The 16,594-nt window shown below is 40.2% G+C and overlaps 1 protein-coding gene across 2 annotated transcripts; it reads right to left on the bottom strand.

Moving 5' to 3' along the window:
* Positions 1 to 4,609: 4,609 nt before the first annotated feature.
* On the bottom strand, positions 4,610 to 16,099 carry LOC131232250 (uncharacterized). Of its 2 annotated transcripts, none has more exons than XM_058228467.1 (3): positions 15,952 to 16,099; positions 13,863 to 15,481; positions 4,610 to 4,969 (listed from the first exon to the last, which is right to left on the bottom strand). In XM_058228467.1, exon 2 carries the CDS (start codon positions 15,461 to 15,463, stop codon positions 13,916 to 13,918), a length of 1,548 nt encoding a protein of 515 aa, XP_058084450.1. In that variant the 5' UTR covers positions 15,464 to 15,481; positions 15,952 to 16,099; the 3' UTR covers positions 4,610 to 4,969; positions 13,863 to 13,915. The 2 variants fall into 2 exon arrangements, with proteins under 2 accessions (XP_058084450.1, XP_058084448.1); XM_058228465.1 differs by having other exon boundaries at positions 4,610 to 4,936.
* Positions 16,100 to 16,594: the final 495 nt, after the last annotated feature.

Raw genomic sequence — 16,594 nt, 5'->3', positions numbered from 1 at the left:
GGTCACAAAAGTTTCGGATCAATATGAAATTTGTTTTGCCTCTTCATACAGATATTTTTGACCCTACGAACAGATTAGATGGAAAATAAACGTTATAATGGGCCCTGCAAATTTTTTAACCGTGAAAATCATTATCCCGCCGCTATTTTTGGTGTGGTCCATTTGACTTTTGGATATGATTCATTTTTTGGCTAATGCTCTAAAATGATGTCGAAAATTAGATGAACAGTGTGGATATAATAAGTACATCATTGTAGGGCCCATGTAACTTTGATCTCCTTTGAACCGTTCTAACTACTCGGAGCTCGTATTCGCACGACACGTATGCACACCAGATATATAGCTGGTGTGTGGTACACCAGCCCATCCGCTTCCCAGCTATTGATGGAAACCCATTGGTGGGTGCTCTGTGGGCCCTACCATGGTGTGTGTGTTTCATCTGCTTGATTCAAAAAATTAGAGGAATATAAATCACAAGTGGACTACACCACAGGAAAACAATAGTGATTGGATATCCACCATTAAAATCCTCCTAAGGCCCACTGTACTGTTTATTTGACATTCAATCTGTTGATTAGGTCATACAGGCCCAGATGAAGGGAAAAAACAAAGATCAGCTTGATCCAAAACTTTTATGGCCCCCAAAAGGTTTTTAACGGTCGACGCTCATTCAACACTGTTCCCTGTAATGTGGTCCACTTGAGATTGGGATATACCTCATTTTTGGTCTCATACCATAAAATGATTTGAAAAAATAGATGGACGGCATGGATGATACACATACATCATGGTGGAGCCCACAGGTTTGACTGGCAGGCAGTGTGAATGTGCGAGCTGCACGGGATGCGGATCCGGAGGAATTTTCTACCCGGAAATTCTAGGTGGGCCGTGTTAGTGGCTTTGTGGGGCCTATGGTGATGTATATGAAATAGTGAAAATTGAGCGCCTACCATTGAAAATTTCTCAAGGCCATAAAAGGCCCTTATCATGCTGAAGTTTGTATTTTTCCATTTTCATCAAGGTACGCGTGACCTCGTGAAGAGATTATATGAGAAATAAATATTATATTGGATTCTAGGAAAGTTTCAACAATAGTTTTATTTAATTTCTGTTGGTTTCTATGGTGTGGTCCACTTGAGTTTTACATGTACTTCATATTTTGGGCTCATGCTCTAGAATGATCCGAAAAAGTTGATAGACGGTGTGGATCAAACACATAAATCATGGTGGGGCATAAAGAAGTTTCACATGTTAAAAGTTGGTTTTGTATTGCCCAAACGATTTAAAGAGAAAAAATTTCACCATTAAGCCAGACTCCTATTGCGGCGTTAACAACCACCACTAAACATAAAACAATGTGCAAAAACCACTCGCTGCTCACCAACCCTACATTTGATATCCATCAATTGATGGTTAGTATTGCTTGATTAATGTGATTTATAAAGATATCCACCAACAATGTGCCCTTGATTAGGATGGTAGTATAGCCGTAGATGATGCCACATAAGCGGACCACGAGTCATCATTATTTTCAAAATAAGAAAAGGTGGCGAACTATCATTGGAGTCCACATGGAATGGAAGCATTGAGTGCTCCTGGTTTCAAGACTGAGGCCATGGGTCCCTACTCATGGGTCGGTGGTGGACCTTGTGAGTTTCAACATCGAGGTCATGGATTCTTGAGTACCCATGTGGTGTGTGTGTGGGTAGAGCTGTACACGAGTTGAGTTAGCTCAGTCAACTCGCTCAATTCGACTCGAAAAAGCTTGACTCACCTCGGCTCGAAATTGGTTCAGACCGAGTCGAGCTAGTTTGTGGAGCTCGAAAAAATTTCGAGCCGAGTTCGAGCTTGCCCGAGCTCGACTCAATTCGGCTCAATTCGGATCGATCCTCAACTCGAACCGACTCGGATCGAATCAGCTCAGTGACTCGGTTTATTTTGATATGGATGCTGCTCGCATGCTGATTGCCCTAGTGTTTGATTTTGATGCTGCTCTCCAAGTGTTTCATGAAATGTGTAAAATGTTGTCACTGTTTTGCATTATGTGAGAAATTGAAGATGCATTCTACGTGTTTAAGAAAATGCCAAAGGGCTCGATCTCGGCTTGAATTGGCCGGAGCTGCTGACTGAACCCAGCCGAGCTAGCAAGACAGGCTCAAGGACCGAGCTGAGCCGAGCTGTGCCAAGCCCGACTCAGTTCGACTAGTGTATAACTCTGTGTGGGTGTACGTAAAATTTTTTTTTTTTAAAAAAGAAGGTTTGATTGTGTGCGCACGAGCAAGAGTCTTCACAATAACTCTTGTCGACATGGCACACATGTGAGATCTGAGCAGCTCATCATATGAGTCCCACCCTGTTTATGCCAGTGATCGAAAGTCGAGTCCCATCTACAAACAAAAGGATGTCTAAGAAAGACTATACCCTGTGGCTCCGCGGATCAGTGCATTGACCTTATTTTTTGTCAATCTTATTTGCATAGTGAGACTCATCTAATGGTCGGAGCGGATTACCACACAAATGGCAGTTTAGATGGGCTCTGCTGTTCAGGCATGTGCTTGGATCCACTTCTGCATGTAGCATACAAATACGTAAAAATTGAATAGCCCAGATGGCTGATTGCTAAGATGAGTGATGAACCAAAATTACAGACTCAACAGCGTAACTATCTGAACAGTTAGTGAACCGAAGAATAGCAAATGGACCTGATTCAACAAACAAGTGACCATTACATCAGAAGGTTGGACAGTTGAATCGATTGCAATTTGAAGTGTTTAGTCGAAGTTTCTTTTTTATTTTTATTTTTGTACTTTTTTTAAAAAACTTGTTAGTCACTCTTTTCTCTTTTGTATCTTCTCTTCCAAGAATAAGATGAGAAGTCCCATATGCCTTCACAGTTGCAGATTTACTTTTCTAAACTAAACCACCATCCACAATCAGCCCTTTGGGCTGTTGCAGATCTACCTAGCATGATGTGAATTGTGAATTGTCACAAACTGAGACCGGTTTGTGAATCGACCTACAGTGATCTGAATCAATGAATATCATCAGATCCAAGCAATTCTGACTGCAAAGTAGGCTACTTGAACTGATTCAAACTGCAAGCTTATATGCAGTGACTTGAGTGCCTTTTTAAAAAAAGGAATCTGGAAAAGTGAAATGGTAGGGTTTAAATGGAAGACATCAATCTCCAGTAAGGTGCCTTGAATGAGCCGAGCCCCATTTGCAAATTGCCTAGAAATCTTTTCTTTACATGTGAGAGAGACTAAACATCCAGTAAATGAATTGCGAGCTTGGCAGCATGTATGAATTCCCATTCCAATTCAAGGTTCAATAGTTTCTTTGGTGGGAATGTCGTGATGGAAACAGCTGTCCTGTAAGTTACAATCCTCATAACCAAATCTTAAAACATACTCAGCACACCTGTTAGAGAGGCTATTATAACTTATAATAGGAACCACCACTCTACAATCCTTATGGAACTAAAAACCGCAGGTTAAACAACACCTGTTAGTTTTAAAGTAATCACCACACTAGTTTCTGATAACAATAATCATACAATGGAAGCTCCTGAAGCAAAAGCTGCTTTGTTTCACGGAGGAGAGAAATTGGGGAGAGGGAGGGACAGGCCTAGAGTTTTGAGATAAAAGAGAGGAGTCAAATGATAATGTCGCTGATAAAAGAGGGAGTTGTGGACACTTGTTTTGAGATAATACCATTGGATATTTTTCATTTTTTTATCATCCAATAAATGTCCAGAAATCTAATAATCAATACGTATCATTCAAAAAAATATGACACTTAATATGTAGGCACTTGAAATGGTACACGTTGACTATATTAACTCAAATTAAACTGACTAAATTATGGAATCCAGTGTCGCTAAGAGCCTGGAAATCATATTGTTTGGACAATCCTAACCTCTGATTTGTGGACACTTGTTTTGAGATAATACCATTGGATATTTTTCATTTTTTATCATCCAATAAATGTCCAGAAATCTAATAATTAATAAACAAATAAAAGTAATTTTGGTTCATGATACATCTAAAGCTGGTATTCATAGTTTGGATGGTTTATTTTGAATTATTTGAATGCCATGTAAGCAATTTCTCAGTAATTTCTAACTGCCTGCATATCATACATTGTGCTTTGCCGAGTATGAAAGTATTTCTCAAGAGAAATAGCAGGTGTTTGTGAGACTTTTTGCAGGCAATGCAACCCATTGGCCGGCTTTTGTGGGTGAAATTTTAGCCATCCAGGAGACGCTAGTCATATTTTTAAGTCCTAAAATACCCTTTGACTTTGCAATGTGTTTTTTTTTTTGACTTTGCAATGTTCAGCGCCCTCCAAAAACTAATTGGGAGGGAAAACTGTCCAAATGATTCTCGTGTTATATATAATATGTATGGCTGGTTTTCTTGTGGCAACAGGAAGGAGATGCTTTTGTTTTATTTATTAAGAGGGAAGATACATATCTTGATTTGGAGTAATGGGATTGATTTGGAATCCAGTCACCATTTCCATGTCTTAACACAACCATTTCAAACGTTGGCTCTATCAGCTCTACTATATCATTTCCAACTGCCAAAGGAATCAAGGCAGAGGGCAAAAGAAAAAAGTCACTCCATTTCCATTGACAGATTTATTTCATTAAAAAAAAAAAAAGGAAAGAAAGAAAGAAAAGAAAAGAAAAACCAAGATAAGAGTAACAATCTCCTCATGGAAACCAAAGCCCCCTGGTGATCCATGCAAAATTCAACAAGCTAATGAAAGCATCACATTTACCTATACACTCATAACTCTGGAAACATATTGTTTTACGATAAAATATCCTGACATCTCCCCAAAATGGGAACTCGTAGCTAGTCAATCTCATACCTGGCCTTGGGCTTCTATTCACCTGCTTGCAGAGATCCATAATCCCATTCGACAAATCCTGCAGTCTCCTTGTAGCTTCCCACTTTTCTAACTGCCCAAATACAAAGGTCATGATCAATATCTTCAAGGAAGAAAGAAAAGGCCAACAAAAAGAGAGAAACATGATTCAAGCCTATCTTTTGGGGGGGGGGGGGGTGTTGTAAACTCGGTCAAGTGGACCCACATAAATCACAGTTTCGCGAAGAAGAAGAAAGAAAAAAACTCAAATCACCATAAAAGTTCAAATAGAACGCACATACTTAAAAACAGGATTCCAATTGCTAATCAAAACAAAAGCTGCCAGAACCCAAACCACAACTTCATTAAAATAAGCAACGTCTAATAACCTTTTTTTTGTCAGAAAATCGGTAATGACTAATATCACGGAGTTAAACCACAAAATTCCAAACTCGAATGCCAGAACCATAGTAAAAAATCTGCAAGAGCAATATACTCGTCATGTACTAGACTGCTCTAGATTGATGCATGCCCAGGGCCCAGAATGTATCATGGGCTGTTTGTTAATGATTTTTTTACTAATAACCTTTTTTTAGTCAGAATAATCAGTAACAACTCGTAACATGGAGTAAACCCACAAATTTCCAAATTCAAATGCAAGAACCATGGCTTAACCTAGAAAGAAATAGATAAAAAAATATGCAAGCACAATATACTCGTCATGTACAAGACTGCTATAGATTGATGCATGCCCAAGGCCCAGCATGTGTCATGGGCTGTTTGTTGATGATTTTTGGGCCTAATTTCAGCATCTACAATTTCTATTTTTAGGATTACAGTTGAAGATTTTGTTGATTCTTTGAAGATCTTGAAGGCTGATTATTTGGATTTTAATAAGCTATTTTTAGGCAATTACATTACATCAAATCTTTGCAGATGCAGATTGATGTAGGCTCAAGCCCCACCACCAGGCCCAACAAGTGTTGGATTTGTGCGCTCTTCATTGACGATTTTTGGGCCTACATTTCAGGGTCTACAATTTCTATTGTTAGGATTCTAGTTGAAGATTTTGTTGATTCCTTGAAGAACCTGGGGATTGATCATCTAAATTTATATCAGCTATTTTTAGGCCATCACATATTTGGCAGAATATTTTTAGTTCATTTGTTGCTTTTTTGGGTAGATTTAATTGATATGGAATCAATCTAACACTTGGGAAATCTGCTTCAAGTAACAAGGATTTCAGGATGTCTTTTAGGAATTGCATCAGTGATGTTGCAATACCTGATGAACATATATCAACCTCCGCATACAGTTGACAAATCACTAATCATGTAAGAGAACTCCGGTGTGGAGGGAATCCGAAGAAAGTTAGAACAGGAGGATACGTAGGGGAGGTAACCACTACAGTCCTATTCAACAACGGGTGACCCTGGCTAGTGAAGATACCCATGACTGAATTTTTTAGAGTGCTGGAACATGATAGAGAACCCAAAATTAAAGAAATCACATCTCACAAATTTAAATTGGTAGCCAACGAGTTTTTGGTCATGCATTAGCATGGTATGACAATTTTGAAGCCGAAAGAATATGTCAAGATCAGTGGAAAGTAATTTCTCGAGAAAAAAAAAAAAAGAAAAAAAAAATAGAAAGGAAGTACTTACCCCCTACTTGTGCTCGTGACCTCTATACAAAATATCAAAACCTTCGTCAAGGGAGTTAATTGGTCAATGAATACACCGATGAACTGCATACCTTAGCATCACGTGTTGGGTCTCGTGACTATGAACTCCATAATTTTTCAAAATATGCTAATGGTCACCTGGACATGGAATAAATTTGCAGCAAAAGTATTTAAAATGTCCAATGTTCACACACTTGCATTGAAACCGGAGGATATCATAAATTGAGTTCGATAAGGAATTGGTGACAACGAGTGCTATCATTAGCAATGGGGCAGCAAGCTAACTTCCCATGTTAGACAGCCAAGGGATCTCCCAAGGTCGAGGGAGGATAAATAACCATGGATGAGGGACAACTGCACCCAAGATGAGACAAAGTAGCACCTCTTTCACATACTTCAAGTATGGGCAACTAGGACATCATGCTTTTCAATGTCCTTCATATACCACGGAACAAAAGAAAATTTGGCCAATGAAGGAATTTCAAAGATACACCAAATCATGCCCCAACAAAGAGCATGAGAATGAAGGAAATGCATGTAACGATAAGGACTGATTATAAAAGATGTAACAAATGTGTATAGAGGTAGAGATGTTGGTTTATCCAACAAGCAATGCTATCAATGCCTCGAGTAACTAATGAGGTGCACTGGTTTGAGCACAATATTTTTTGAACCACTTTTCAATTCCAATGGTAAGATATGCATGACTTTGAAGATGGCGGAAGCAGTGAGAACACAATCTCACAGGAAATTCCAGATATGTTAAAACTAAAAGAATGTGAACATTGACATCCGTTTTAGATTCATTGGATCAAGAAAAAAGGTGAAGTCTCTATTGAATTTAGGTGCTTGGTATCCTTCTCTATAGGATAAAAGCATAGGGATGGGTTGTGGTATGATGTAGTCCATGACTGCATGTCAGATATTGATGGGGAGACCATGTCTATTGAACAGAGATACAGAGCATCTGACTTGTGCTAACATTTACTCCTTCATCAAGAATCGTATTAGACTATTAGTATCACATTGCACCCAAGGAAGCAACTTTGTGCGCCCAAATCTGATATAGAGGATGGGGATTCATTCAGCATAAGAACGTTTAAAAGGAGGAGAGAAGTGAAAGAAGAAGAAGAACAAGAAAGTAAGACAACTGTTACACAAGAAGCCCATTGACATCAAACGAGAACAGCACAACAATACTTGACGAGATGGAAGAACAAGCGACATTCTAAATGCATGTGGATCATGGACAACGAATTGAAGAGATTGGATACATACCTCTACCACTTTTATGAAATATCCAACTAACAGTGTCATGTTCTTTCCAACCTAGGGGAATGATGTTAAGTCCAAGACCTGCCATGAAGACCAGTAGAAGTTGAATTGGATCGTTTGCTCATGGTTTTTGGGTCCACATTTCAAGGTCTATAAATATAATTGTTATTTTTGGAGGATTATAGTTGAATTGAAGACCTTGGGTTCTGATTATTTGGATTTGCATGAGCTACTTTTAGGCCATTATGTTTCAGCAAAATCCTTGTAGATTCATTTGTTGCTATTTTGGGCAGATTTGATTGATATGAAATCAATCCAATAGTTAGGATTTATTTATTTATTTTTGGAAAAGGTAATGAGAAATAATATTAAATTAAGGAAGGGGAATGGAATTCTTAGTACAAAAAGCAGGACGATATGTGTCTGACTTAGCCAAAGCTGGAACAGCAGAGTTAACACCATTTAGAACCAGGACAAACGCAGTGTTTAAGCCTGGCAGAAATGGTTTTTTTTCTTTTTTTGAAAGATGATTGAAATTTTATTAGGAAACCAAAAATATGATACAACCAGGGGTGCCGAGGGAGCGACCCTAAAGCTGCCCAGGAAACTCAAAAATATAATCCTTAAAATTAGGGACACAAGAGGCCCATTCGACAACAAGTGCCCAAGCCCTAAGAGAGACAAATTCAACCGATTTGGACACATCATTGGAGCATCTCGCATTCCTCTCTTCCCACACAGCCCACCACATAGCTATCAAAGCCATTCTCCAAAGGCCAGTCTTAGCTTTGCCAAGCCTCATTCCATGCCACGCATATAAAAGAGGAAAAACGGAATCCGGCGAAACCCACAACGTTTGAAACCAGCTCAAGATGTCCGTCCAAATCGACCCCACAAAAGGGCAATGCACAAAGAGATGATCCACCATCTCCTCATCATGTGGGAAGCGTCATTCCCCTTTTACAAAGATTTTCTACAGTGAGAACTTACCGCAAACTTTGGAGGGATATTATAATGCCACACAAAACTGGTTGCCCATCCTCAACTTGGGAGTCTTGACCATGAATAAGAGAACAGAAAGACTTGACCAAGAATTGTCCTGAATTGTTAGCCTTCCATATTAATTCATCCGCCTCATCACTAGATGGGAAAAAGAGATGAATGCGCTCCAAAAGAGCCGCGAACTCAGCAACTTCTTCGTCACAAAGTAAATGCCTACAACGGGGGTTCCAAAAAACCGTGTCGCCAGTGTGGGTGAAACAATCTGCCACCAAGATGGATGGATCCAGGGGCCAACCTGAACATCCTAGGGAACTCGGGTTTCAATGGAACATTCCCCGCCCACACATCTTCCCAAAACTGGATTCTAATTCCATTCCCCAAATAGAAGCCGCCACCTTCTCCAAATGCCGATTTCACTGAAGTAACCCCTTTTCATAAAGCAGAAGCTCTATACATCGATGATTCCCTAATCCACCATTCCCCATGCGAGCAACCGTATTTACTTTTGATCACCTTCTTCCAAAGTGTGTCCTCTTCCTCACCAAATCTCCAGATCCATTTACCAAGTAAAGCAAGATTCATGGTTTTAAGGTCCTTTATACCCGCACCTCCCTCATCATAAGGAATGCAAGCTTCGCCCCATCTAACCAAATGGAATTTCTTTTTCTCCTCTGCACCTTGCCACAGGAAGTATCACCTTAGTTTCTCAAGTCTTGACAAGACCGAAGCCGAGCATTTGAAGAGAGACATGAAATACAAAGAAATATTAGATAGAACTGCTTTAACGAGGGTGATGCGAGCTCCAATCGAAAGATATCTAGTCTTCCATCTAGCAAGCATCCTCTCAAATCTTTCAACAACCTTATCCCAAAGATGAATTGTCAGTTTTCCCACACATAAAGGAAGTCCAACAAACGTAGCCGGAAGAGACCCCGCCGCACAACCACAAGTCTCAGCTAGTTGTTCCACCTCTTCCATTTCCATTGACCCCAAACATTTTGCTCTTGGCTATGTTCACTTTGAGGCCGGAGACTACCTCGAAACAACAGAAAATCGTCCGCAACTTCTCCGCCATAGTGTGTGAAGCGTCACAAAATAGGAGTGTCGTCTGTAAATTGAATATGGGAGATGGGAAGAGGCAGGCTACCCTCCACCGTGAACCCGTGAATGAAGCCCTCCTGACCTTTAGCAACCATTCCCCCCAAAGCATCTACCACAAGTAGAAATAGAAACGGAGATAGAGGATACCCTTGGCACAAGTCCCTTGAACCCTTGAAGAAGCCTTTCGGAGATCCGTTAAGAAGCATCGAGAAGTGGGCCGTATGTACGCATTCTCTTATCCAAAGGCGCCATTTTGAGCCACACCCCGTACGCTGCATCATTAGTCTAGAAAGCCCCAATCAACATGATCATAGGCCTTCTCGATGTCCGGTTTGCATACAACACCTTTCTCACCCCTTTTGTACCTTAAATCGAGACATGCGTGCACTATAAGAGCACTGTCCAAGATTTGCCTACCCGGGATGAAAGCTCTCTGGTTATCAGAAATGACACTTCCAATCACCTTCCTAAGTCGCTTGTAAGCTTTGAAACATGAACCAAGATGATGGGTAGAAATGGTGTTAATCACTTGTGAGCTTAAAAACATGAACCAAGGCAGAAAATCAACTCCTAAGATCCAGCAAATTACATCAGAATGGCTGCATTACATTCTAGTTAGTTTGTCATGATAATGCTCCTAGGTGATGAGCAGAGATTCCTAAAAAGGCCAAGGCTATGACCTGCTGGCTTGAATTACTCTGAACTAGGCCTGAGAAAGTTAGATGCACTTTGCCACTACTATCAAACAGGACTCCCCCAGTGCCTCCTTTACCTGCACTTTCACTAAAAAAGACGTCAACTTTGAACCACCAACCTAAAGCACCTTCCTTGACCTTCAACTTTGCTTAGACATTCTCTTAGGCCTGCTCCACAGAATCCGATTCCAGTTGCTGACCATATCCTCGATGACCATACCATTAAATGCTTTATGGCCAAAGGCACTGTGAGAAGGTCCCCTTTTATCCCGCTTGCAATGGTGCTCAAAGACTCTTCTATATTGAAAATGTGCCTATTATGCTCCAGTTAAACTTCCCAACATAAAGCCAGCGGAAGGAGATTCCAAGAAGTCCTCTGTTTGAATACAGAGGCCTTCAAGATAGCAAGGTGGTTGAGAAGTGAATCTCTCGGTGTTCTTAAAGCATCAAAGAAGCCATAGCACAAAGGGCTTGAAAACGATGGATTAGCAAGTGGTTCACTGACTCTGCGTCCTTTTGAAACATCATGCATCTGTTCGCCAGGCAGATCCCTCTCTTTTGGAGATTGTCCATGGTAAGGATTTTACCTTTGGCCACTATCCACATGAATGCTGCAATATGAGCAGGAGTTGACTAAAAGAAGCCCAGAAAAAAAAAAAAAAATGTCCTCCACAGACTTCTTTAGCTTCTGAAAGAAGGATTTAAGGTGAACTTGCCCAAGGACTCCCACTTCCACATTTTTTAGTGTTCACCATTACTAATGGCCGTGAACTGATCCAAAGTCTTCAATCTAATTCTTGGAAAATCTTGTTAAAGATTTAGTAAATATTTTAGGATGTCTCTGTTGGGTCTATAATTAGGAGTTGTTCTAGGACGTGAACATTGCATTTTCTGAGTTTTACGAGTTTTATATAACTATTTGTAAGAGGTGAAGTTTCAGTTTCAATAATGCTAGTACCCCTCTTTATTCCAATATTCTTGTGGATCTGCTCTTTTCTCCATTTCTGCAATTCCGGTGTATCAATACATCACTGATTTGACCATCACAAATGCTTTCTTTCTCCCGGGTATTTTTCCTTGATTTCTTGTCAGTGTGAATTAGTTATATTTTATTTACTTGGGTGTATGGAATGAACCATATCTTCGGATTGTGAGAATCAGTACATCGAATAAACAAGATGATGGAGAATCAGTACACAACACACTACCGCTACATAAAACACTGGACCCAATTAAAAATCGGGTCCAATTGGGTTCAAGTCTGGTCAGGTCAATGTGGGGTCAATTAGTTTTAATAGCACCAAGCATGACCATGTAATTGCTCTTATTTTTCAGAACCCAACTCAAAACCTAAATCCAAAGGCCCCATGTGTATCCAAACCCAAAAGGACCCTACAGCCAACCCCAAAAACTCAGTTGCTAACCCAGCCCGACCAAATTTTCAACCCAACCTCCTGACCTTGAGATTGGCCCCTTTTTGTGTTCCCAAACTCACAACCCAATCCGACCCAAATTTCTAGAATTGGATAATGAAACCTGATTCATACCACTGATATGAAGATCCCCACCTTGGATTGCTCAATATTCTTATAAGTTGGACTTTGGAGTAAGGTTGGGTTTCATATGCCCTGTTTGGATTTCAGGTAAAGTCAACTTGCCGGTTCAGGATATGACTCAATCCAAGCCTGACCCAAGTTTAAATCAAGATAAAAAATCCAACATGAACCTATAAAAACTCAACTTGAAATTGGGTTTGAACAGTCAGGTTTGAGTTGATCCAACCCAAGTTGCAGCACAACCGACACCTGTGCATCAATAGTAACCCCTCCAGAACGCAAGATGTTCTAACAGATCCAAAGAAAAAATATAAGATGCATGAAAACTTTCCCTGGAAGTAACCTACATGAGTCGTCTTCTTCTTTTTTTTTAGGGTAGTAACCTACATGATTCATGTTCCCATTTCGATCAGTGCTTTCATTTATTTTGAGCATCCGCACTTCATTACTGGGGAATTTATGGTCTACATGACTTCCTTCTCTGAGAAAATCCACGTGCTTCTTCTCTAGCTCATCCGCCACTGAACCAGAACAATGAACAATTGATTATTGATCCAGCAGTAGACAGAGAGACCAAAGCATATGCATTTTATGAGAGTTACGAATTTCCACGTATGGTTGCTTCAATAGTTTACTTCCTTTTGATAATCAGGATAGATTTTTATTCAAGCTAAAAGAAAAGCATAAAAAGGGGAACAAGGAGTTTGGAACATGAAAAATTGACCTCAACATGCCTTACAACAATGCCATAAGAGAGCTCAAGGCAGAGGAAGAGAGATCAAGAGTAAAAAGCAAAAATAAAAACAATTATATGGATAGATAAAAAATAAATTTTTTTTTTTTTTAAAGCCAAGTGAAAGAATATGATGAACCGGCATCTCAATTCCCAGATCGTAATTCAAACAACATGAAAAATTGACCTCAATATGCCCTACAACAATGTCATAAGAGAGCTCATGGTAGAGGAAGAGAGATCAAGAGTAAAAAACAAAAATAAAAACAATTATATGGATAGATCCAAAAATTAAAAAAACAAAGAAAAGAATATGATGAACCGGAATCTCAATTTCCAAATTGTAATTCAAACTAATTCATCATCAATTAAACCTAACATATATTCTTGCGGCTATTGCAAAGATGGAGCTCATCATGATTTAGATGCATACTGAATGCACATTACTTCCAATTGAAATGTGTGTTTATCAAAGACAGTGAACTGATAGACCGAAAGTTCTTGGGTATGTGCAAGTGCGTGCATCTGCATCAGCTCAAATCTCATAGGAACTCCCACATGATCTTATCACAGCTGTACCTGGCAAAGAAACAGCATCCAAGATATAGTGTACCATTTGCAGCAGATGCGAACACAGAAAACTGAAGGCCCAGCAAAAGATCCTATCACTCTGTACTATCTAGCACTCGGTTCTTAAAAGTATTTTACACATCCTCAGTTTCAAATTTTGAAATGCAGCACAGGTTGAAAGAAAGAAAAGACCAAGTACCATAGCTGAATGGGAAGATCTAACAAGATGTAGAAAAGACTAAGTACCACAGCTGAATGGGAAGATCTAACAAAATGTAGAACCGCCAGAAATTAGAACCAGCACCCCAATATTTCAAATGTCTGAAGGAAAGAAATGGACCATATGAAAGGGCTTTGAGAAAAAATCATACCCAGTGATAAGGGATGAGCAAGACTCGAATGAAAAAGATGTAGCAGCTACAAATCACTCCCTCATGCTTTCATTGTCATCTTCCTCATCACTTAATTCAAGTTCAGCAAGCAGCTCCTCCAATGGCACAGACGGAACATCCTCCCCATCAGTCACGGATGCCATCTCAGATGGCTGATAATCTTTATCACGGTACAATGATATGTTAAACCTCATCTCTGGGTTCTCCTCTAAGTCCCTCAAAAACTCTTCATACTCTGTGTTCGTCTTTTCTTCATCAACTCTACCCCTAGCAGAGTTTTCTACCTCCATGTCCATGGTCTTGAGCTTCCAAGCACGAGGTTTCCCCCGCTTTCTCTGACGCTTCTCCTCATAGCTCTTCTTCACTAAGACTGCATCTGGTAGAAGAAGACCCTTATGCTTGTCGACTTCAAAATCATTACTGTTAGCACCATACAGGTCATACCCAAGTGCATAATCCCCGGGATGTAAAAGATGACCGAGATGTGTTTTCACAGTGAAAATCATATCATTTTTGCCAAAATCAGAAACACGTGCCACCTGGGCATCAGCTAAAGCATACTTCGTACCACTACCACCAACACTGAATGAAGAAGTTCCAACTTCTATGTCCAATACTATATATTCCACAAGCCGCTTACTTGAAAGCAGAGACCCAAAAGGAGCCCTCCAATACTGGTTTGCATCCATGAAAGAGTGGCGTAGAGTAACTGGATCCAGCAGCATGATGTTATTGCTCACCTTTGTGCACAAAACAAGAGGACCCAGGTTTCCCAAACTGACCGCAACTTTCGGGGGCAGGCAAATCAAATCCTCTCGACATATCGGACAAATTTCAACAGAAAATGTGTACTTATAGTTATAGTTGTGGCTCTTGGAATCATGGGAAACAAGCTGTTTATCGTGACGACTCCTAACTGGAATCACATTACCCAAGAACTCAACGAATTTCACAGCATGGCTCCTATTCCCAAAGAAAAAGTCGATACCCTTATCCAATTGCTTGATTTTTATAGCCCGGGCAGCTGCGTCGTGCCTAAGGATAAGCTGCTCCAAATAATAAAACGTTCTCCTGTGAGAGACGTGCTGCCTGAGTTGGACAGCAGCAACCCATTGATCTGGGTTTGCTTGAACCCTAGAACAAGCCTCACACATGTGCTCCTGCTGAACATACTCGGCGGTATAAGCTTGTTCCAATACTGCTCCATTGAGAACCTCCTTTTGCACTCTCAGTTTCACCTTGATCCTCTTGGAGTGAGGCTCGGTCCAAACAAACTCTGCATGCACTAGCCTTACCTTGTTCAAATTCTTCAACCTCTTTATGCAAAAAGTTAAAAGTTCTTTAGATTCTAACTGGGCTTTTATCCATGTTTTTGGTGGCTGCAAGTAGCAATCGCATTCTGGGCAATGCATGATAATCAAACGCTTCTGGAGGCCTTCGGTAATGTCGACTTGAGAACGGAGGCATTTTACACACATGTTTGCAGCATTCGGTGCCATTGAAATACCGCACATACAACAGAGGACGCTGCCAACTGTTTGTTGTAGCCTGAACATACCGGCTACTCCTTCTTCGGCCATTGCTGATTACTCGAATACCTGTAAAACAGACTTCTCAATATAAGGTACCGCAAGCTAGATAGTGGAGAAACAAAAACCTTAAAAAATAAGGAATATTTTGAAATCAAGATCACGGGTGATAAAGATTGTCAATTTGAATGAAGAAGAAGTCAATCAACTAAGTGTTTATTGGTTTAAAAGAAGATCGAGCCCAATCAGACATGATAGAAAGGTATGGAAAAATGTTAATGACAACGAAAAGGTGACAAAAACGAATAGGGAAAAAAAAAAGCGAGAGAGAGAGAGAGAGAGAGAGAGAGAGAGAGAGAGAGAGAGAGAGAGAGAGAGAGCAATAGTATCCAAAGCAAACAATATTACTGTTTTCGCTCTGCTCCTCTATCAGTGTATTCACGCATGAATCCAGAAAGTTTCGGATAAGGCGATTCTACAACGATAAATGAAATGAAAGATAAAAGGAAGAGATTTGAAGACGGGAAAAGCGGTCTTACACGCGATTTTGAGACGATTTCAAGAGTTTTGATGCTCCTCCTAACCTTCCTTCTCTCTTTTCTTCACTTTTCTTCCTTTGCTCTACAACAACGGGCCGGCGGGTTCGATTTTTCTTCTTCCGCTTCTCTTTCTTCTCTCGCATCTTATAACCCTATCAATCGAGGGCGCGGCTTCGTTGGATCACCGGATCCACCGAAATGAGTGTACCCCTGACCGTGGGGCTCACAGTGATGTATGTGCCTTAAATCCACACCGTCCAACCATTTTTACGGATCCTTTTAGAGCAATTTTCCAAAAATGAAGCTGATCCAAATCTTATGTGGACCACACCACCGGAAACAGTCTTGATTGAATCCTCACCATTAAAAAGTCATGAATTCCAACATTATGTTTATTTGTCGTTCAACCTGTTGATAAGGTCACAACGAGCGGGACGAGGATACACATGTATCATGATCCAGACCTTTTGTGTCTATAAAAAGTTTTTAATGGTCAATTACCACTTATTCGTATACTACGGTCCACCTGTGATTTACGTCTGCTTCATTTTTATTTTTTTTCCCTTCTATCATGCTTTCAAATGAGCTTTCAATACCGATGATGGCCGGCGTGATGTAGTCACTTACATCACACTGGGCCCCT

Source organism: Magnolia sinica, chromosome 18 (assembly GCF_029962835.1).
Source record: "Magnolia sinica isolate HGM2019 chromosome 18, MsV1, whole genome shotgun sequence".
Classification (NCBI taxonomy): Eukaryota; Viridiplantae; Streptophyta; class Magnoliopsida; order Magnoliales; family Magnoliaceae; genus Magnolia; species Magnolia sinica.
This window is presented reverse-complemented; position numbering and strand designations above follow the sequence as displayed.